The sequence below is a fragment of the Lygodium microphyllum genome, chromosome 16 (assembly GCF_053477565.2).
Source record: "Lygodium microphyllum isolate KBCC chromosome 16, Lygodium_microphyllum_v1.1.10, whole genome shotgun sequence".
Lineage (NCBI taxonomy): Eukaryota > Viridiplantae > Streptophyta > Polypodiopsida > Schizaeales > Lygodiaceae > Lygodium > Lygodium microphyllum.
The window spans coordinates 103,274,929-103,297,041 of NC_141150.1; the positions used below are offsets into that span (position 1 = coordinate 103,274,929).

The 22,113-nt window shown below is 44.4% G+C and overlaps 1 protein-coding gene and 1 long non-coding RNA gene across 6 annotated transcripts in view; one reads left to right on the top strand and one right to left on the bottom strand.

Moving 5' to 3' along the window:
* Positions 1 to 22,113, bottom strand: part of LOC148023180 (putative trehalose-phosphate phosphatase C) — a 171,483-nt gene that overhangs the window by 76,241 nt on the left and 73,129 nt on the right. For all 5 annotated transcript variants that reach the window (XR_015693620.1, XR_015693619.1, XR_015693622.1 and 2 more), the window contains 3 exons: positions 18,630 to 18,752; positions 14,941 to 14,997; positions 14,455 to 14,556 (listed from right to left, as the gene is read on the bottom strand). Coding sequence is in view for 1 of the 5 variants with exons in the window: in XM_087696154.1 (XP_087552280.1) it covers positions 14,455 to 14,556; positions 14,941 to 14,997; positions 18,630 to 18,752 (282 nt within the window). In the remaining 4 variants the exon portion in view is untranslated. The remainder of the gene's footprint in view (positions 1 to 14,454; positions 14,557 to 14,940; positions 14,998 to 18,629; positions 18,753 to 22,113) is intronic.
* Positions 1 to 22,113, top strand: part of LOC148023181 (uncharacterized) — a 170,683-nt gene that overhangs the window by 76,162 nt on the left and 72,408 nt on the right. The gene's annotated exons all lie outside the window — the stretch shown is intronic.

Genomic DNA, 22,113 nt, shown 5'->3' on the forward strand with positions numbered 1-22,113 from the left:
TTGGGCTTGTCTTCGGTCGCGGATGCCACCCTTGCTAGTCGCAATGTGCTTATATCATTTCGTACAGCCAGGAGGCTTTACAGGATTCCGAGGGGATATAGGCCTTTATGGGAACAGCTTTTGCGGATGCTCCAGAGCAGACAACCCTTTCCTGCCCTTGCTTCAGATCATCCCTGGCAGGATTGGGACCTACAAGGCCGGCTGCCTTTAAGCAAAGCTTCTGCTAATCAAGTTTATCATATTCTGATCAAAGATCAACAATGGTTACTTACCAAAGCCAATGCTTTATGGGGCCTACGAAAATCCCAGTCCTGGTGGAGGGCAACTGTGATGGAGGGCTGGTTAAACAAGACCCCCTTCAAATGTAAAGTATTTCTTTGGAGAGTGATGATTGGTGGTCTTCCGCTTGCGTCGGCTCTTTCCAAGCGACGAATTTCCAATGGCAACTGTTTCTTTTGCACCACTGCGGTGGAATCGGCCCGCCACAGATTTATTTCTTGCCCTGTCGCAAAAAAAATCTGGTTCTTCTTGTCGGCTATTTGGCAAGGAGCGGTTGGATTCACGCTGCGCCCCTTTGATTGGGTTTTCGGGCAGCCCAAATACCCCACTCCTGCACAGCCACATATGAAGCTCATGTATCATTTTCTTCAATATTGGGGCTGTTGGCATAACTGGACAATTAGGAATGCTTTTCTTTTTGACTCCGCCTATAATGTTCAGCGACATATTGCGAGGCTTAAGGGCCTTTTGTATTGGCAGTTAGATCTTCTCCGGCATTCTGATTTGCTCTCTAGGGAGGACTTCCGTCCCTGGCTTATGGCAATTTCATCTGCCCCCTTGCCATAACTTTGTAACATGTAGCACTTAGCCCCTCTTTACATGATGGCCTGGATTGGCGTCATGTATCTTGTAATCAAGTTATCTTGTACCTTTTTTCGTAATTAAGAGAGAGTATATTAACGTCTCTAAAAGGCCAATGTGGCCTATGAGACCAAAGCAGTACATACAATGATGGTGTGTTTCTCATCTAGAACGAGAAAAAAGATGAAAAACATGCCTATAAGACTGAAAAGGAAATGAAATAGTGTCCCATAAAAGGGAAACATGTCAGTGATCTGAAAGTGAGAGTAGAGAAAGGAAAACTCTCCATCAATGATATGTCTGTTCTCTAGGGAGGTGTATCTCTGCATAGCTAAGGCGTCTTGGCATCTATCTCCTGTGGCGCTCAATGATGGCTTTAATTTGTCTGTGGTGTGGATGTCTAGGCCTTCGTCCGGGTGGACGTGGGCGCCTAGACCAGCTAAGTGCCACTGCTCTATCCAAAGGGACGCCTACAGAAGATGAGGTCCAAAGATGATGTACTCCTGTAGGCTGTGTGGCAGTAGTAGTGGTATCTGCCATACTCTGTTGTGTATCCATGAAAAAGTCAGTGACTGCTCTCTGTCTATGTGAGCCGAGCTGTGGGGGCCTCCTACTCCGTAGAATTGTTGCTCTGCGCCTCTAGAGCTCCAAGAGGAAAAATCCCAAGCATCTCTGATCCTCATACTGCATGATCCGTCTCAGGGGTCTAAAACCCTCTCGAAACAGACAGTGGTATCTACCTCGTATGTCGTAATATACAGTGCATCGGCAGATGTAGTGTTCCTCTGTCTCTGGCTCTCTGTCGCATAGTGGGCATATGCGTTCTTCTGTCTGTATACCCTCCCATCTGCCTGTCTCAATCCTCAGGTGGTGGGATGAGGTGCGGATCTAACCAATAGCTGTGCGTAGTCCATGAGGCAGCTGTGTGTCCATGTAATTGGGTCGGGTGATGAAACCATCCTCAGATACCTGGAGGAAGTGGGTCTGGTAGTGTGCCATCCTCGTGCCATGGGGCGAGGGGGGTCGGATCCAGGTCTTCTCCGTATCTAACTTCAGTATGTCTGCTCTGATCACATGGTTTAGCTCTGATCGGCTTAGGTCAAGTGTAGGGCAATCCAGGCTATAGTCAAAGGGGGGTAGTCTGTCAATCTGCAGACCATGTAGACGCATCCATGTACTCATCTGAGCATACCAACAGTGTCTGTCACCGTCTGCTGCTAGTTGTCTAGAAGAGGCCAGGGCTAGCCGTGGGTATCTATCTTGGGGGAGCTCCCATAGTCTATGTATGAAAGTCACTGCCTGAACCAAGGCCTCAGCCACCATGGGTGATGCCCCCAACTCAGCTCTGATAATCTCATGTGGGGTCGAGCTCTTCGCTCGTATCATGCGTGAGATCATCATGACCAGTGGTCTTTCCATATGTTCCCATCCATCATAGTATTCCTTCTCTGGTCCATCCTGGTCTCCCAAAGGCTGTCTCCTCGTGTGAAACAGACTCGGACCCCAAATAGCTGCCCCATATAGGAGTGTGGGTGTAACCAAGGTGTCAAAAAGCCATAGTTTGGTGCGCGGCTCATGAAATTGTATGTGAGCACATTGCCTCTCCAATGCCCCTAAGGCTGCATATGCTTTTGCCAAACGAGCCTCTGATGTCTCTCTCCAAGAGAACTGTGGTCCCTTCAATGTGACCCCCAAATAAACATACTGCCTAACCATCTCCACTGGCTCTCCGTCAAAAGTAAACTAGTGCTCAGCTCTTGTCACCCAAGCAGCCGAAGTGTTAAATACCATAACTTTAGTTTTCCCAAGGTTCACCTTAAGATCTCTATCTCTGCAGAAAGCTGATAATGCATCCAAGTGTCTATTTAGTCCCTCAGGTGAGTCAGATATAAGTACAATATCATCGGCATAAAGCAGTAATGGTATCAGCACTCCAGCTAGGCTGGCTCCGGCCCTACCTGTCCTATCCACATATTCTGAAATTTCATCTATATACAGCCCAAAAAGTGTCGGTGAAAGTGGACAGCCTTGTTTCACCCCAATGGTGCTATTGACTGTATCTGAGATGCCCTCAGGTGTTCGTACTCTGCCTGTCACTGTCTCATATAGGGCATAGATACTCCACTGTATCTCTACAGGCACATCAATGTTTTGCATTCTTTTCATGAGTCTAGCACGTGGCATTGTGTCAAAGGCCTTGCGAAAGTCCACAAAACAGCAATAGATCTTTTTCTTGAATGCCTTGCCTTCTTCAATGATTGCCCTCAACGTAAAGATATGGTCTAGAGTTGTATATCCCCTCCTGAAGCCAGCCTGGCCTTTTGACCTCAGGCCATGCATCTCGGCCCATTCACTCAACACTTGTTCCACGATAGAGCCATATATCTTGGCCAGCATGTGTCCAATCATGATAGTTCGGTAGTTACTAGGTAGCGCGGGGTCTCCACACTTAAAGAGCGGCACAATAATATGGTCTGACCAACAGGTTGGAAATCCCTCACAAACTGCCCTATTAAAGATGTGAGCCAGCGTTGGTGCCAGAATATGGTCTGACCAACAGGAGAGAGAGAGAGCGTCAGTGAGACAGCAAGAGAGTGAGAAATAGAGAGGGAGGACAGAAACATGGCTGGCCTGGATATGGCTTTCATCAACCAGACGGTGGCAGCCCTTGGTCCGGATTCGGATACGGAGGAACCAGAGGATATGGTTCCTTGCACAGAGGAGATGCCTCCCGGTTCAGACTTTCCGCCTGCGGGCAAACGCTTCAAGCATACTTTCGACGAGACAATGGGTCATCAGGAACGTTCCTATGCGCAGGTGGCCTCTGACTCTGGGGATTCACAGGAGATTGACTGGGAACATTTGCTGGAGTTTGCCAATACTCTGCTTGGCGATTATGTCCAGCATAATCATGAAGCTTTTTCTGACGCGGGAATTGAAGACATTCTGGAAGCCATGGTGGACCAGAAAACTGTCTTGCGCTCTTTTTCGATGTTTTATGACCGTGCAGTTATACTCTTCTTCACTAGCAGGATCCCAATGCTTTCCCATATTCGCCAGTGGTTGCACCATTTACTACAAGGGGAGTGTGTTGAGGAGATCTTTCTTGGGTCCCGAGGCTTCTATGAGGTGCTGCTGAAATCGGAGAAGCATCAGGCTGAGCTCCTGTCCAAGCTGCCATTGTTCTTTGATTGCCGTCTGGTCCATGTGCCATGGTGCCCTATGGCAGACTTTCAGCGCCTGCTTCAACGTGAATGGCCGGTGTGGGTTGAAGTGGAAAATTGTCCGGCTGTCTATTGGCCTTTGTTAAAGGATGCCATGGCCGTAGTGGGAACGGTGCTAGTTCCCCCAAGCCTACGAGCCATGAATCGCAACCGTTTGTATATGTTATGGGACACTGCCAGGAAAAGGCCTGCGTGGCTTCGCCTTAATTGCTCTGGCATGCATCCTTTGCACTTTCGCTTGAAATGGGGCAACTTTGCAGGACACTGCTTTTCGTGTGGAAAATTGGGGCATTTCATGGCTGAATGCCCAGAGCGGCAATCGTCTTCAGAAGATGCGCATGTTGTGCTGTCTATGGATGATATGGTGCTCGATGCTCTGTCACAGGAGGCCACCGAGCCACCTAATGTGTTGGATAAAGGCAAACAACAGGTCCTGGGTTTGGATTCCCGTAACAATGACTGGTTAGAGGCTCGTTCCAAAAAAGGTAAAAAGTTGGATGCTGGCCTGGCGGATTCTAGGCCTAATGTTTCGCAAGATTCCGTGCGCACGTATATGCGTAGGAAAGAAATTTTCTCTTCACAGCATGCTGCGCGTGCTATGGTTCCTTTTGCCCCCCCGCAATCAGTCTACGAGGAAAGTATATACAGACGGTCCAAAGGGCCCACCTGCTAAGTTGGCGTTTGATACGAGGGTAATGTGATTACACCCTAGGATCGTCGTTATCCCTGTTCCACTCCCAAGGCAGTGGATATTCCATCTACCTTTAAAGCAGGCCGTCAGAATTCTTTTGCAGTGTTAGCAGATTTTCTGGATGAAGGTGTCCTTGACATTCTAGGAGACAAGGTTAAATCGAGGCAAGCGATGCCTCGTTCTTGATTTTCTTTTTGAAGATATATGAAGATAGCCACGTGGAATGTGCGAGGCATTTATTCTCGCCATAAGCAACATGCCATGTGGATTGTCTTGCATGAGAATCAGTGGGATGTCTTGTGTGCGGTTGAGCACAAGAGTCATGGTGAAGTAGGAAAAGTTGTGGATTGCCATGGGTTTCGCTTGTTTTATGCAGGGACACAAGCTATGCATTATTCTGGCGTGCTTATGATTGTCCATGAGAAATACCAGCCTGTTCTTATTAAAAATGATGTTCAAGGCCGTTTTGTGGTAATCGAAGTTTTATTTGAAGGGGAGATCTTATGGTTGCTGGGCATCTATGCTCCGAATGACCCTTCATCCCGACGGGATCTGTGGAAGACTTTGCAGAGCTCCATGTCACTTGGCAAAAGGGGTTTTTTGATGGGGGATTTCAATATGTGTGTTGACTCTTCTCAGTCCACTTCGGGGCATTCGATGATAGATGGTCCGGAAAGTCGGGTGTGGAATGCCTTTGCTCTGGAGGTTCTTAAGCAAGATCTATGGTCTTGGCTCCACCCTTCTTCTACAGGGTTTACTTTTCATGCAGGATGATGATTTTCTTCCTGAGATGCTGGAAATGAAAGTCTTGCAGCAGTATGCCTTGTCGGACCATTTCCCTCTCCAGCTTGAGATACTTGCACAACCCATTGCACCTTTTATGCAGCTGCTGGATAGACTCCCTTTACATTTCAACTCGTCTTATTTGAAGCATCCAATCTTTCAGGGCTATATGCAGCAATTGATTGAGGTTTTTATTGGACTTCGCCTCTGAGGGCTTGGCTTCCTTTGAACGACTGCTCTCTAATGTGCAGCGGGTTGCTCGGTAGTATGGGATCCATCATGCCTCTATTTGTCGGCGCCGTTGCCACGCAGCGGAGGATATACTGGCCTTGGTTCGTTCGCTGCTGGCAGATATCCTAGATGATGAATTTCTGCTGTCACTGGCGAGGCGTTTGGCTGATCTTATTAAAGAATTTCAGTTGAAATCTTATCAGCAAGCCAAACTGCACAACTTGACTGATAATTTGCAAGATAGTGCTTGTCAGACTCATAAGTTCTTTCGCGCCTTGCATGTTTCTCCTGCTCGAGAAAATATGACTGACTCCAGGATTCAGAAGGTCGAATGGTCACTGATCCGCAGACCATTGTCAATATGTGCAGGAATTATTTTCTGGATCTTCTGGGTTCTTCTTCATCGCCTTCTGACCAGGTTACGCATGCACGCTCGGTCTTCTATGATCTAGTCCACCATCAGGTTCCACTTGATATGCAAGCTACTTTGGAGGTAGATATTTGTGAGGAGGAGGTTATGGAGGTTTTGTTACACTTGCCTAGGGATAAAAGTCCTGGCTGGGATGGTCTCACCAATGAATTCTTTGAGAGCTTGGCTACCCAACTGGTGAAGCCATTGGCGGCTATGTTTCAGCAGGTGTGGGAAACAGGAGTCATGCCTTCCTCATGGAAAGGACTTATCAAACTGCTTCCAAAGGTTCCTTCTCTGTCAAGATTGCAACATTGGAGACCAATTTCTTTGATGGGTTCGATGTATAAAATCTTTTCCAAAGTGCTGGCGAATCGGCTCCACAAGCACCTTCCAGCTATTGTGCATCCTCTTCAATATGGTTTCATTAAGGGCCGCAACATTCTGCATAATATCTTAAACGTGCAATTGGCGATTGACTATGCAAGGCACTCTAGTCAGAAAGTGGTATTGATTCAATTGGATTTGGAAAAGGCTTTTGACTATTTAGACTGGTCCTTCATTGCAGAACTTATGTCTACTATGGGTTTTGGTACTCGGATGTCCCGATTGATCTACACCATTAGTGCTGCGGCTTCTTCGCGCGTTATGCTCAATGGTGGTGTTACAGAGCCATTTGTCCTTGCACGCTCGATGAGACAGGGTTGCCCTTTGAGTCCTCTCTTCTTTGCCCTAGCAACCCACCCGGTTCTTTCAATGCTATCTTCAATGGCCGCTTCTACTCAGTTGGCCCTATTGTCTCTTCCTCTGGGACAACACTTCATTAGCCAATCTTTGGCTGATGATAGCTTTATGATTTTGCCTGCGGACAAGGACAACATTCGCAAGGCATTAGATGTTTGGACGCTCTTTGGTCATGCTTCTAGTCTTCGTATCAATGCCTTCAAATCCGCCCTTCTCAGTTGCACAGAGTCTGATTTACAGTCATTGGGCTAGCAAGGTTAGGTTGTTCCCCGTGGCTCCATTGTCAGGCATCTTGGGTATCCGTTGGGTGTTGATGTTCAGCCAAAGCAACTCTTGGAGTGGATTTCACAGAAACTGGCAGCTAAGTTTATGTATTGGAAGTCGCAAGCGTGGCCCTTCCATGTCCGACTCAAAGTGGCTCAGACTATTATGCTGCCAATGCTCACATATTTCTTGCCATTGCTGTTGTGGTCTCCTACTACTTTGAAGGCTCTCACTCGCCCCATTCATTTCATGTTATGGAAGAAGGATTCATTGCATGCAGGTATTTCGTGGATCTCGTGGTCACATGCATGTATCCCCAAACGCCTTAGTGATGGAGCTATTTCAGATGCTGAAACTCATATGCTAGCACTTCATTGGTTTCTCTTTCGCGCCATGTGTGGGGATCATCACCCATGGGCCATTATAGCCTGTTATTTTCTTGAGGACAGCGGGCTTCGGCATGGTAATACACAACTTCGGGACTCCTGGTGGCATGTCCTTAATGCAGACTCTCGGTTTTCCAGTCCGTCCTCCTCTCTGTTACTGCATTTGGTTGACTCCTAGAAAGTGGTACTTCAAAAGGCGAGTTGGCATCCAGCGGAGGACCGCTTGCATACTAACTTCTTTCAACTGGAATTGTTGGCAGTCTCGAGATTACTTTCATGGGAAGACAAACATGAGCTCAGACCAAATTTTAACTGCATGGCCCGGTTGGGGGTGACTTTAGTTGCGGATGCCACCCTTGCCAGTCGTAATGTCTTCACATTGTTTCGTACTGCCAAGAGACTTTTCAGAATCCCGCGGGGATACCGTGATTTGTGGGAACAGCTCTTGTTAGTGCTTCAGAGCAGGCAACCCTTTCTTGCCATTGCTATGGATCGTCCTTGGTAGGACTGGGACCTTGTTGGCCGATTGAGTCTGGAAAAGGCTACTGCTAATCAGGTGTATCATCTTCTGATTAAGGATCATCAATGGCTGGGGGTTAAAGCTAATACTGTCTGGGGATTGCGGAAATCTCACTCATGGTGAAAGGCAACTGTGATGGAGGGCTGGTTGAATAAGACACCGTTCAAATGTAAGGTCTTTCTTTGGCGGGTGATGATTGGTGGTCTTCCTCTTGCCTCGGCCCTTTCCAAGCGTCGAATCTCGAACGGCAATTGTTTCTTCTGCACCACTACTGTCGAATCGTCTCGACATCGATTTATTTCTTGCCCGCTCGCTAAGAATATCTGGTCGCTTTTGTCACAGATTTGGTGCACGGTGGTGGGGTTCTCACTAACCCCTTTTGATTGGGTTTTTGCACGCCCAAAATACCCCACACCGCCACAGTTGCATATGAAGATCTTATTCCACTTTCTGAGGTACTGGGGATGCTGGCACAATTGGACCACTCGGAATGCCTTTCTTTTTGATTCCGCCTCTAATGTACCGAGACACATTGCCCGGTTTAAAGGTCTCTTGCATTGACAGATAGATCTCATTCGACACTCGGACTTGCTCCCTTAGGAGGACTTACTTCCCTGGCATATGGCAATTTCCTCTGGGTCTTTGCCATGACTTGTGTAACTTTTTCGTGGCTTTGTAAGAGAGAGAGATAGATCTCATTTGGCACTCGGACATGCTCCCTCGGGAGGACTTACTTCCCTGGCATATGGCAATTTCCTCTGGGTCTTTGCCATAACTTGTGTAACTTTTTCGTGGCTTCGTACTGGGATTTTACACACGTTGGCTTAGAGCCCTCGTGTATCTTGTAATCATGTAAACTTGTACCTTTTTTTCGTAATTAATACAATTACCTTTTACGAAAAAAAAAAAGAGAGAGAGAGAGAAGAGAAGAGGTGGTCAGATATTCTGCTGTGTCGAATTAGGGTTTCAGACCTGCTGATTACAGTTTCGACTATCAGGCAGTAGGTTTTCTGTATGCTTGACTTGATACACAGGTGCAGTTCATGCACAGAACAGTCGTCAAGAGAGCTGTCTTCAAGCAAGACTGTGACTACACAGGAATTGTCTGCCGCCAGAGCAAAGCGACCATCTGCTGCCCTACCCTGCACCCAGCCTATGTACCTCCAGATCTGAGTGTGTTTGGCAGAGCCTGCCTGCACCTAGCTGAAACTGAGGGTGCCTGGATTTTGGGAGTCCCTACATTGGCAGCATGCTTTGATAGTAGACCTGTGACTGGCGCACGTGCACACACACACACACACACACGCACACACACACACACACACACACATTAACGTCTACATAAGGCCAATGTGGCCTATGAGACAAAATCTAGAGTACATCCATGTCTAATATCATCTCATCAGTAAGCTGAAGATAACATTAAAATAAGTGGCCTATGAAACAATGCTGAGAATAACTATACAATGGGACTATGCTAGAGTAGAACCATGTCTAGTGTTGTCCCATTAGTAGAAAGAAAAGAAAAAAAGAAACCTAATCTAATTGAACTATTCATAGAAATTGTGGTGGAGACTATAGGCTGTAGCTGATCTCAAGATCTGCACATGATCTCAGCCATGATGTGGTCTCTTAACTCTTCCACTAATATGCCTAGTGGTGAGTCTCTGGTCTCTCATGTTAATGGCTTTGATTTGGCTGTGGTGTAGCCTCTTGGGACATGGTCATGGTAGATGGGGTTGTCGTGCTCAATGAAGTGAAACAGCTCTATCCAATGTGACTCCATGGCATGGAATGGGAGGTGTCTAGTAGGGTGGCTTTGTCTCTACTAGGCTAGTAGTGTCAGTAGGGCCTGATCTGTGAGAAAATTCAGTCACGGCTCTTTGTTTCGATCCCTCTGGAAGAGTTGGCCTCCTGTCTTGCAATAGTGCCATGCGGCGCCATTGGATCTCCAAGAGGAAAAGACCTAGGCATCTCTAGTCCTTGTACTCCATGACATGACAAAGAGGTCCAAAACCATCACAAAAGAGACAATGGACTATGGTACCATCCTTCTATGTCATAATACATTGTACATCTACATATGTAGTGCTCCTCTATCTCTAGCTCTTGGCCACAAATGCTATAGAAGAGATGGGTGTCTATGTGTGCCGGCCAAATAGTGAATCCATCATCTTAGGTACGAAAGGTACGATACGGTATGGTATGACAAAATACGGTACTAAAAGGTACCTTAAGATTTTATAAGGTATGGTACGCTATCAGTACGAAAAAAAAAAACTTGATTATTTTGGACTAAAGACAATAGAATAGACATTTCAAGTCTAAATAGCAATGCTATTAGAGTATATAAGATGAGTACTTGAGGGTAGCATGCCAAAACCTAATGCTGCATGCTCAACATGTACTACTGCTACCTACAACTTATAACTACATAGATGGGAGTGTATACATCATTCATGCATGATCATACAAATAAGAGAAGTGTGAGCTTAAGAGAGAGAAGGTTAACAAAAATTGTTTGAATCTCAAATAACCTAATCTCATGCGAGAATCATATTAATATAAGGAGCATTTAGCTAGTCCCAAAGTGCAGTTTGAATGGGAAAGATGTATCCATTAAGTTGGTACCTTATGGTACTAAAACGTAAGGTATGGTACCTAAAGTATGGTATAGTATGAAACCTTTCGTACGTGGTACTAGTGCAACTATGTCAGTGAGACACAAGAAGTGACTTCGATAGAACTCCATCCTCAGTCCAAGAGGAAGTGGTGGATGGGTCCATGTCCTCACTATCTCAATCCTCAAGATATCAGCTTTAATAAGCTAAGAGAAAGTGTAGGGCAGTCAAGGCTATAGTCAAAAGGTGGAAGGCGGTCAATATCCAAACTGTGTAGGCTCATCCAAATAGTCATTTTTGAAAACCAACAGTTCTTCTCGCCTTCCGCTGCTAGTTGTCTAGATGAAGTTAGTGCCAATCTGGAGTATCTATGATGTGGAAGCTCCCATAATCTGTGCTAAAAGGTCATTGTCCTAAAGAGTTAGCGCCAATCTAGAGGTATCTATGACGTGGAAGCTCCCATAATCTGTGCCAAAAGGTCATTGCCCTAAAGAGTGCCTCCATGATTAAAGATGTTGCCCCTAGCTCTACTCTAACAATGACATGTGGGGTGGAGGGCTTACTCCTAGTCATTCATGCTATAATCATAATCAATGGCCTTTCCATGCTATCCCAGCCATCATAATAATCTCTCTTTGTTCCAGTCTAATCATTAGTGAGGGGGCTAAGATGCCTGTGATACAAGCTACAACCCCATACCTTTGCTCTATATAGTAGTATAGGAGTGACTAGGGTGCCAAACAACCATAGTTTGGTGCGAGGCTCTTGGAATTGTATGTGAGCACATTGACTCTCAAATGCCCCTAGTGTTGCATAACCTCGTGCCGCCAAAGAAGGTGACTCCCAAATAGACATATTCCCTCACATGCTCCATAATGTCTCCCTCAAATGTGTACTAGTTTTGGTCTTCCTAAGGTTTACTATGAGGTCTCTATCTCTACAAAAGACGTGCACAACACCTAGGTGCCACTACAATCCCTCCGGTGAATTCGAAGTGAGAACAATATTATCTACATACAATAATATCGGTATCAACATCCTTGAGGCTGGGCCCCATTGCATGATTTTCTTTTTCGACATCAAATTAGATGGGAAGATAGTCTATCTGACTGAAGAAAATTAGGCTTTCATTACGGATTGATTCAAGCGGAAAGAAAGGCATAAAAGGTTTAGCCACAGAGTGTAATTAAGTGAAAGAATACTAAATAATTTGTCAAGCTCTGATCGCAGAATATGCAAACTTAAGAAAAAGACTTAGCAGATCACTGAGAGATCCCGTCCATTGTCAAATTGCGGATCGCAACTACATGGCGGTTGCCGCAAGTATAGCATATGTTTTGGTTTTGGGATCGATTCCTTGTGGCTATAAACCATATAGCTAGTAATATGAGGTCGGTAAATAGATCTTTGTTGCTTATGTTTTCAAAAAATGACTCAAATGAGCTAAAGATAGGCCGGGAAATGGTTTGGATTTTTGACTTGAATTTGCTAAGCGCCTGCCGTAAACATGTCATAGGATTAAGAATGCATATAAGCCGTATGAAGGGTAATTTTCATCTATGGTTCTTAGGAAGGGAAAGCCAAATAAAAGGGTTCTTGGTCAATGTAATCAGATACTTCATCTATATATAAACCAAACAATGTGGGTGAAAGCGGGCATCCTTGTTTCACATAGATACCCCATCACATACCCTTTGATACTCCAATGTCCTCTTTGTGAAAATCTACAAAGTAGCAATAGATCCTCGTCCTGAGTACGGTAGAGAGAGAGAGAGAGAGAGAGAGAGAGAGAGATTTACGAAAAAAAGAGAGAGAGAGAGCAGACAACCCTTTCCTACCCTTGCTTCGGATCATCCCTAGCAGGACTGGGACTTAGAAGGCCGGCTGAATTTAAGCAAAGCTTCTGCTAACCAAGTGTATCATCTTCTGATTAAAGATCATCAATGGCTAGTTACTAAAGCGAATGCTTTATGGGGATTGCGTAAATCCCGGTCATGGTGGAGGGCAATTGTGATGGAGGGCTGGTTGAACAAGACACCCTTCAAATATAAGCTCTTTCTTTGGAGAGTGATGATTGGTGGTCTTCCGCTTGCTTCAGCTCTTTCCAAGCGACGAATCTCCAATGGCAACTGTTTCTTTTGCACCAGTACTGTGGAATCCGCCCGGCACCGATTTATTTCTTGCCCCATTGCTAAGAAAGTCTGGTTATTTTTGTCGGCTGTTTGGCGAGGGGTGGTTGGTTTCACCCTACGCCCTTTTGACTGGGTTTTTGGGCAGCCCAAATACCCCACTCCGGCACAGCCACATATGAAGCCCATGTATCACTTTCTTCGATATTGGGGCTGTTGGCATAATTGGACCATTCGGAATGCTTTTCTTTTTTAGGGCCTCTTGTATTGGCAGTTAGATCTTCTCCAGCATTCTGACTTGCTCTCTAGGGAGGACTTACGTCCCTGGCATATGGCAATTTCCTCCGCATCTTTGCCATGACTTGAGAGAGAGAGAGAGAGAGAGAAGGTTGGGTGATGAGGTTTTTGACTTTGATATCCCCTGTTTTTCAATTTGCATTCCATGCAATCGGCAAGCGGGGGAGTAAAGGACAAACTGCATGAGAATGCCATGAACAATAGAGAGGCAATCTGAAATACATTTCTGGCGTGCTTGCATTCATTATTTCCCATTTCTTGTAAGGCTTGCAATGGCATTTTCCCTAGAGATGTCTTTTATCAATATTTGCATTCATCGGAAAGAACCACCAAAAGGTTAGACTAGACTGGTGTGCGGGTAGCTTAATTGCCTTACTTGTCGGTCTGAAATTGCTCTTAAAAGGGCCTATTTCACCACACAGCCTGGTTTCAGACCTAGTCACTCTGCATTTATCTGCCAAAAGTCAGGGTTTTCAGTATTTGACCTCCTGCAGGGTTAGGTGACAACCTGGGTGCTGCACGACTGGTTCTACTACTTCCATTCCCTATGTTTTCAGCTTTGGATGCCATGCCTTGTAAACAGAAAGAGACAGATAGTGGTTGTGGATAGATTGATTTGCAGCACACTGTTTGGTCACCATGTCTGAGCTCAATACGGACTACATAAATCAGATGGCTGCTGCTTTGGGGCCCGATTCAAAGGGCAAATATGAAATGGTCCCATGCACAGAGATAGTTGAGGTAGTGGCTCTAAACTCTGATGCACAACCTGCAGTGAAACGTAGTAAGGATGCTCCTATGATGATTTTTGATGGCCCTGCCCCTTCAGAATCTCAGCCGCGTGGGGCACACCCACAAAGCCTTGAATGGAGGGAGGAAGCTCCCCTACCTCCAAATAAGTGAATCAACCTGCAGAAACTCGTATAATCTAATGGTGTAGCTCAGAAACCTCAACCTTTTAACCTGGCACAATCAATCAGCAACTTTCCAACTGGAATCATTTCTCATTTGAATACATGTTGAATTGACAAATATATTTAGATCTTATTAGTATGGACAAGTTCAAGAACTAGCTCGAGAAACCTTGAGCATCTTAGACATATATCTGCAACATAGCATGCTCCAAACAAATTGGAGCAGCAAGGGAACAGTTCCAAAAGCACTAAAATTATATACATATATAAACATTGTCTCAAAGATGGGTAACATGCATTCTATACAGTATAACACTATAAATGTTCTGAAAGCATCTTGCTTTTTGAGAGAGGACATTAAAGCTATCGAGTGCAACTACCTCTTCTTTCACACAGCGAAAGTGCAACGTAGCACAATATTTGTTGTGATCTACCCTTGCTCCATGATATTTTTTTGCCTTTTCTTTCAGCCATTCACACACCTGAATGCACAAGCAAGCGTTTTTAATCCACATATACATCTAACGTAAATAAGGGATTTCAATAATATTCTAAACTTCAAAAAAAGAGAAAGAATCATCTGTTGAAGCTCTTTTCAGAAACAACAAGATCTCTTAGGAGCAAGAAATGTTTTTAAATAAGAATAGATTTTGTGGCTAGCCTATAGTAGAGTTTAAATGGGGGAGAGAATAAACTGTTAAAATATGAAATATGCATGGTACATCAGGATTAGGCATTGACTTAATGATAACTGTATTGAAAACACCTTTTAAAATGGGGCCCAGCCCTCAAGGTAGGAGTTAACACATTAGTAATTAAGTTCAGATTGGGAGACATGGTGAAAATTTATGAAGATTGAAAGATACCTCGTCCATTAAAGGTAAGTACTCGCTTGGTGGCTGGAAAAGCACCACGTCATTTCCCTACAAAGCATATCACCGATTAGAACATCAAGTTAGACTAAACAACATACTTAATAGATATCTCCCAACGGGTAAAGTTAGTTTTGGTTAAGAAGACAGTTTTGTTGTTGTGGTTAGGAGACTTGCTTTCGCCTTTTTAACCAAGGAGTTACAAGTTAACAATCATAGTTCCCTAAAATGTGGTTAGCTTAGCAAGTTCAAATCAAAGGATGCTCTTCTAATGGCTTCTCAAAAAGGTTGCATTTTGAAGACAAAAGTATTCCATCCTTGGAGTGAAGTACAGCAATGGCTTACAGACTCGCAGCAAACATGCATTGGACAAAAAAATGAGTTCACACAGAAAACTTGAACATAAGTTTGCTGTTGCACCCCTCCCTCTAGTGACATTATTGATGCTTGTATGAGCTTTTTGGATCTTACTATTCCTCAAATTATCACTCTTGAAGAAGCTCCAAAACTATGGGAGTTTTTATGGTAGATGGAAATCTGTAAGTTGGGATGGACTGATCATGGAAATTTTACCTTGCATTTTGGGACAACTTACAAGACGTCCACCAATTATTTGAGAGTTGCAAAGCGGAACACACACTTTTTTGTGCAATTATTAGTTAGATGATTTGCCGATGTACAGAGGGATAGTTCTCAAAGCAAGGAAATTATCCAAAATGTTAGAAACAAGGGAGAAACACATATTTTTAGAAATGGAATTAAAGGCAACAAAAGACTGGACTCCAACTAGAGAACTTGGAGTTCATGTTAGAAAATCTGCTAAACAACCACAAGTCTTTCCCAAAGCTTTGGAAAGGAAATCTAGCATTTAATTGACAGGAAAAGATATCAAGGACACAGAGATGTCTTGAAGAACTCGGAGCATGCCAAGGGACCCTTCAACACAAATTTATTGGATGCCTGGTTGCATGTCGTGTTTGGTCACTATATTTCAGCAATCTGGGGGTAAGGGTAGCTAGTGAGGCCATTGCCCCATAGAGATGGGTCTTTGAATTGGAGTTTGGTGCTTGGCATTCATCACAGTTTGAGTTGCTCGTTAACAGTGGTATAATTGGACTATGTAGGAAGCCTTCACTTTTCCAGGCCTGTAGTGCAGTGAGGGCCACATTTATTGCTTGTGAAGCATCCTACTTTGGCAACTTTCATCATATGTCAATGTCAGTATTTTATCCATGGAGCATGCTGATCCTTGGATTTTGCCTATTCTCCTTTTTAGGTATCGGTCTTAAGGACACCCTTCGTCTCAACATGTTACTATAACAGGCTTGTATTGGGTCTTTTTGTGGCTTCACTTTGGTAATTTGTGAATTATCCATGCCAAAAATAACAAAGGTATTGAAGAGAATATTTGCTGGACAATGCCATTGCAGGTATGGTAAAATCTTTCAAGTGCCAAGAGAATCCCACACAATGAGGTGAAAATGCTCAGCCAAAGCTTCTTTTCATGGAGAAAAGAATGATTGTATTAATAAGTCCCCTCAGGATAGTATCCAAGGACAATTACACAAATGGCCATGTTAGGGACTTCCAAAACACAAAACATACAAGGGAAAGTCTATTACAAGGCCTGAGTCAATAACCAATCTATAGTGCCCAACCATGTGTGGCCAACACTGAAAGACAGTACCAGTATCCCAAGAGAAAAGCATCTCATCTTCTCCTCATATTCTTTGAACACCCTGTATCCTCTCCTCTCCCATCTCTGACTATGTCCAAATCCTGGAGAGAGTCTCTGCAGTAGATATATCCAATAGATCTTTAGTGTAATTACACCTGGCAGTCAAAATATAAAACCAATTATGCAGCTCCCATCTGTGGCAGTACCCTGGAGTCTACATTGACTGTGTTCGGCATGGCAATCCTACTCAAGAGCTGACTCCGAATGTGGTAGCGTGTATCCTCATACCCCTGTCTATCCTCAGCCCCAGCCAAATGTCTCTATGCCCCCTCTAGCTCTCCGTATGTAACACTGGCAAGTGGATCTTTACTATAACCAAGCCAAATGCAAACTGCTAGGGTCACATGCACTAATAACCACAGAATGAGAGATTTCTCTGGGTCAGAAGCTATCCTCCAATCTCCTCCAAAATCAGCAGGCAAAGGCAGCATGATTCCCTGTACAATTCAATGTTGTGTTGCCCTTGGCATCCCTATGATCCTGCCCATCTATATTCTTCTCCCAGATCTGGTGGTGTATGCAAAGAAGGGAACATTGCTACATGCCTCAGCAGAGGAATCTCTCCAAACCCACTCTCCAAGGTCACACTGTAATCTCTGGAGAGACCTCCTACATGTCCAATACCCAGCCATCCATCATGCACGTTGCAGGGTTCAGGTCTAAATGCCAAGTCTTATCACAATGAGCCACAATCCTAATTCTGTGCCAAGAGCATCCTGTAAACTCTAGCTGACCCCGGTCCTCTTTCCTGAGTCCACCATCTTCATATACTGAAAAAAGCTAACGCACTCTCTCTGTTGGTAGCCACTACTGCAACAAGAATTTCTCCTCTCATAAAGAGCTTAATCCATGTCTGAGAGGTGTCTGTATTGATTCTCCACTCTGGCGGGGGGGGGGGGGGGGGGGGGGAAGACCACCTCCCTAATCCTCTACATCGTGTCTATAGTCCCTCTGATGCCATGGAGTCTGTGTCTCTGTGACCGAGTTGGTAGCCCTAGAAAGGCAAAGCACTCCCCCACTATTGAAGCACCCTGGAAAATGAACCTTTCCCAAGATAAAGAAGAACTGCAGCGAATACTGAAAAAACTGTGGAAAATCACATCCAGTTCTCCATGATCTATATTCTCCAACTGATAACCGCCATAGACAGATTGCTGCAAGCACCATTAGAGAGATAAGCACCAAAACATTCTACATGAAATGATACATGGTTGCAAGGCATCCACCTAAGCCAAAGAGTCCAATGTTTGGTCCATGCTAAAGCTGAGCATAAGCTGGAAGAGCAAGGAAAATATCCAGAGTAGTACTTAAATGGTTCCTTGAGATTTTCACTCTTAAATAGATAGAGAGTCGACCCACAAAAGATCAAGAAACCGGACAGAACTAAAGCATCGTCCTACAATGATGTGAGCAAGATGGGCATTTGGCGGTGCAATTCTTCTTTCTATCCATAACTCACTCACCTAAAACACACTCAGAATGTATCTCCATGTGAGATTTCATTGTTCTTCCAAAGCAACATGAGTCATTCTTTTACACTCTGTGACAGGTTTACATGCACCAAATCTGGTTTATCCAATTCTCCAATACAATTCAAGTGGAAGGCAGTAATAGAATACTGTACCGGACAGTCTATCAAGAGAGATAACATGATGTCCTAACTGATAACGGTATAACTTCCAATTCTTAAACCAATCTTCAGACTTCAGCCTAGAAATCTAGGCAAAAGGCTGCATAACACCTGATCTTCCACCAAATGGGTCTAAGATGCATTCCCAAGTCGTATCTTTCAAATGTTGCACTTCTGACTTTCATAATGCAACCTATGTATGTCTATTAACAATTTATAAGAAATTCCAACAGTAAACATTCTTAACCAGAAGAGACAATCATAGGTAGCATTTGAAAAAGTACAAAAGGTTGTCCACTTGCAAATATGTATGACCTTTACACTTTTGGACTTCAAACCATCAGCCCTAAAACCATTACAATCCTCCACAGGACCCATAATATCCATCCCATGGCTACCAGCATAGTACAACTCTCCCAAGTGCACAAATTCATAAACCTGCAAAATATGCATAGTTAATCATGAAAACTGATGAATGACATACAAGCCAAACACTTGATGATAATGAATTGTCAAGAACATGAGCCAGAATGCGAGCCTCGTACTTTTTTAAATGAAATTACACACATTATGCAAAGGCTCATGCTAAGGTACAATTAAGCTCTACTCAAGCTGTGAGATAAAAACAAGATTTAATTTACTAAATCTAGTCGTAATCATCTTCCTTGAGCAATTTGTTAGATCAATAATGTGTCTAGGTAGCACATGGTACAAAAGCAAGGATGTGAAGATGCTACGATTCCCAACACTCCGAAAGTGAAATTTGGCCATTCCTTATCACACAGTGTGTCCCAAAATTTTCCCCGAAAAGAGTTTATTTGATTAGTTCAAAGTAAACAGTGTATGAGGTGAAAATGGTAAAGCCTGGTACATCCTGCGGTAGCTGCTCTATGTGGTGACCAAAATATCTATCAAAGCAAATAGGTTATTGAATATCGGAAGGAGGAAGTAACTCACAAAATGTACTTTCATCATGGTCCACAAAAAATGAACATGGTGCCCAGGCATCAAGAAACATCCTAAGTTGCTCCATATTCAATGAGATGTACCTTCTATCCTGTCTCAATACTTTTGAGTGAGTGGAGTAATCTGACCATATCTCGCACACTAAGCCACCAAAGACACCTGTTGGTGATCAATCACTGCATGGAAAGGGGTAGTCAAAAATATGAAAGTAACCCAAACCTGTAGCTACCAGGAAGGGGAAACAGTGAACAGGGAAAGAGAACGGATAATGAGATAGAAAAGGGAGGGGTAGGCAGGGGAACAGGGAGGGAATGTCAATTTTCAAAATAAGTAAACTTAAGAATTTTCAAAAATCTGAGATAAACAGGGCACTTTGTCATATGGGTTTTCCACAGCAGTGCAACAGGTGTAGCAACTCTCTAGTCTTCAGCTCATAGCCAGGTTCTTATTTTGCCAGTTCTAAGGGTGACAGATTTTAGCATATTGAGGTTGGTGAGATAGGGATGCCCTGTTGCCCCTCTTCTCTTTTTATTTGTATTTGTAGCACAGGCCATGAGCTCTTTTTTGAAAGATAGCAAGTATCCATGGCATCAAACTGACCATTTCAGAGTTTGAGGAGTTGTTGGATGTAGAGTTTGCAGATGGCACATCTGTCTACTTGGATGGGGATGAGGAGAACTTCAGGGCCTTTGTAGCTGCAATGGAGGTCTTTTGTACAGGGCTCTTATCAGTTGTATTCCTTGTTCCACTTTAGTGAGGTACCTTGGTTTGTCATGTGGGTATCAATATCATCTTGGTTTGTCATGTGAGGTACCCCTAATGTCTTTCAGTGCATTTTCTCCTGCAGTCAGGATGTTGTGTGCATTTCCCGAGCAGTTTCTACATACAACAGTCTTCCTCACTTGCTAGACATTGTCCACCCTTTCTGGGATTTTTTCAGAACGATTCTGGCATTTTACCAGCATTAAATGCTGATCGGCCATATTTGTGGCCCCAAATAGCAGTCGGCCATATTTGGGGTTAGTTGGCTTTATATAGCCTGCCCCTCCCACACTTGGCAATCATCTTCCTTATTCCTTGGCAAGTGCACACTCCGACTCCATCATCTTCCTCTGTCTCCAGTGCTGCCGTCATCATCAGCTTGATCTGGTGCCCTCACTCACGCAATGGGATCCATGCATGGACTGATCAGTCCTTCTGTATTCAGCATTCTTTCCTTGTCCAATGCAGATTTCTTTCTTCTTTTCTTGCAGTCTCTCTCTGTTCCTTTGTCTCTATGTTCTTGTTCCTTCTTTCATTGCACACTCACATGGTATCATCACCTAAGAGAGACAAAGCTGATTTCTCAAGGAGGAGACCACCCTAGACTACCATGCGCCCTTGCCACATCAACATTTTTCTCAAAACGCAGCTTTCTTCATGAAGCCGACAGCTTCTTTGTGTAGGCGACAACATTTCTCCCCCAGGCGGACCCTCTACATTGACTCCCTTGTGATCCTATAGCTGTTTCCTCCTATTTCCGGTTTGTCTACCACCAAAACACAAATTTCTTGTGGGTGTCTTGTAGGATTTTGAAGATGTCTTACAACCAGTTTCTATAGTATCATCTCCCTAGTTTGATGTCTTCTACACTAGCCTTCTTACATCGAGGATCCATGAGAAGCTTCTATGGGAGGAGCTTGCCTCGCTTGTTTTGGAGCATGATGAGCGCGCCAAAGAGGTTACCAATGGATCCACCTCCACCAAAGCTTTTGTTGCGAGTTCGGGAGGGGGAAAAAAGAAGAAAGGGAAGTCAAAGGCTAAAAGACAAGAGAGTTCTTCAAGCTCTAACTCCTTTTTTTCGAAGAAGCCTACTTGCCCATACTATGGAAAGGGGACACATCCAGAGGAGAAATGTTGGAAGAAGTACCCTCACCTTCGTCCAGGAGCAAAGGATGGAGCTAAAACATCCAAGCCTCTTCTACCTCTACTCTAGCGGTTACCCATTAGTGAGTGTTCCTTCATATTTTTGAGGAGCCTTCCTCAGTGGTTGCCTCATTTTCTCAAAGGCCTAGGCTAGTTGATAGTGGAGCTTCTAGTCATATGACTCCATGAGGTGATATACTGTAGGAAAAACACCCTTTTGAGGGTTCCGTCACTATTGATGCCATTGTTTCGGTGCCTATTAGTGATGTTGGCACTTTGCCTTTGCTTCCCCACCGCGCTTTGAGCTCCCTTTCACAGGCCCTTTATATTCCCGACTTGGGCTTTCCACTCCTCTCAATTTATGGCCTTACTAGGCTTGATACCCGAGTTGTCTTCACCAACAAGCTGTTTGTATTGAGGATTCTTCTACAAGGGATGTTATGGTGACAGGTTGGTAGGAGAGTCGGCTTTATAGGCTCCATTCCCCTTCTCTAATCCAAGATCCTTTGAGGCAGTTGTCTATTGCCACACCCATTCCCCCTTGTGTACCATCTTTTCCACAAGTTTCTTCCCATCCCCCACCTCCTCCTCTAGAGGTTCCCTTGTACCCCCCATCCCCTTTAGAGGGGGGCGATCTTGGTGATGCGGCTGTGGATCCCCTAGCCCGTAATGTTTTAGAGGGGGTTTCCCAAGATCCTGAGAAGCTTCTTCATCACCAATCTAAATCAACCGGCTTCATCAACATTGGCATTTCTCTTGCCACCCTAGAATCCATTTCTTCCTTGGCCTTCCGCCACATCTAGGATCTAAGAGGGGGTGTTAGAAGTTACGTTTGACATGTCTTGTTGTCTCCTGCCTGTGAGCCTTAATCTAAGTCAGATGAGGACTTTAGGAGCTCTAACTTGTCTATCACTTGTTTTGATAGAGG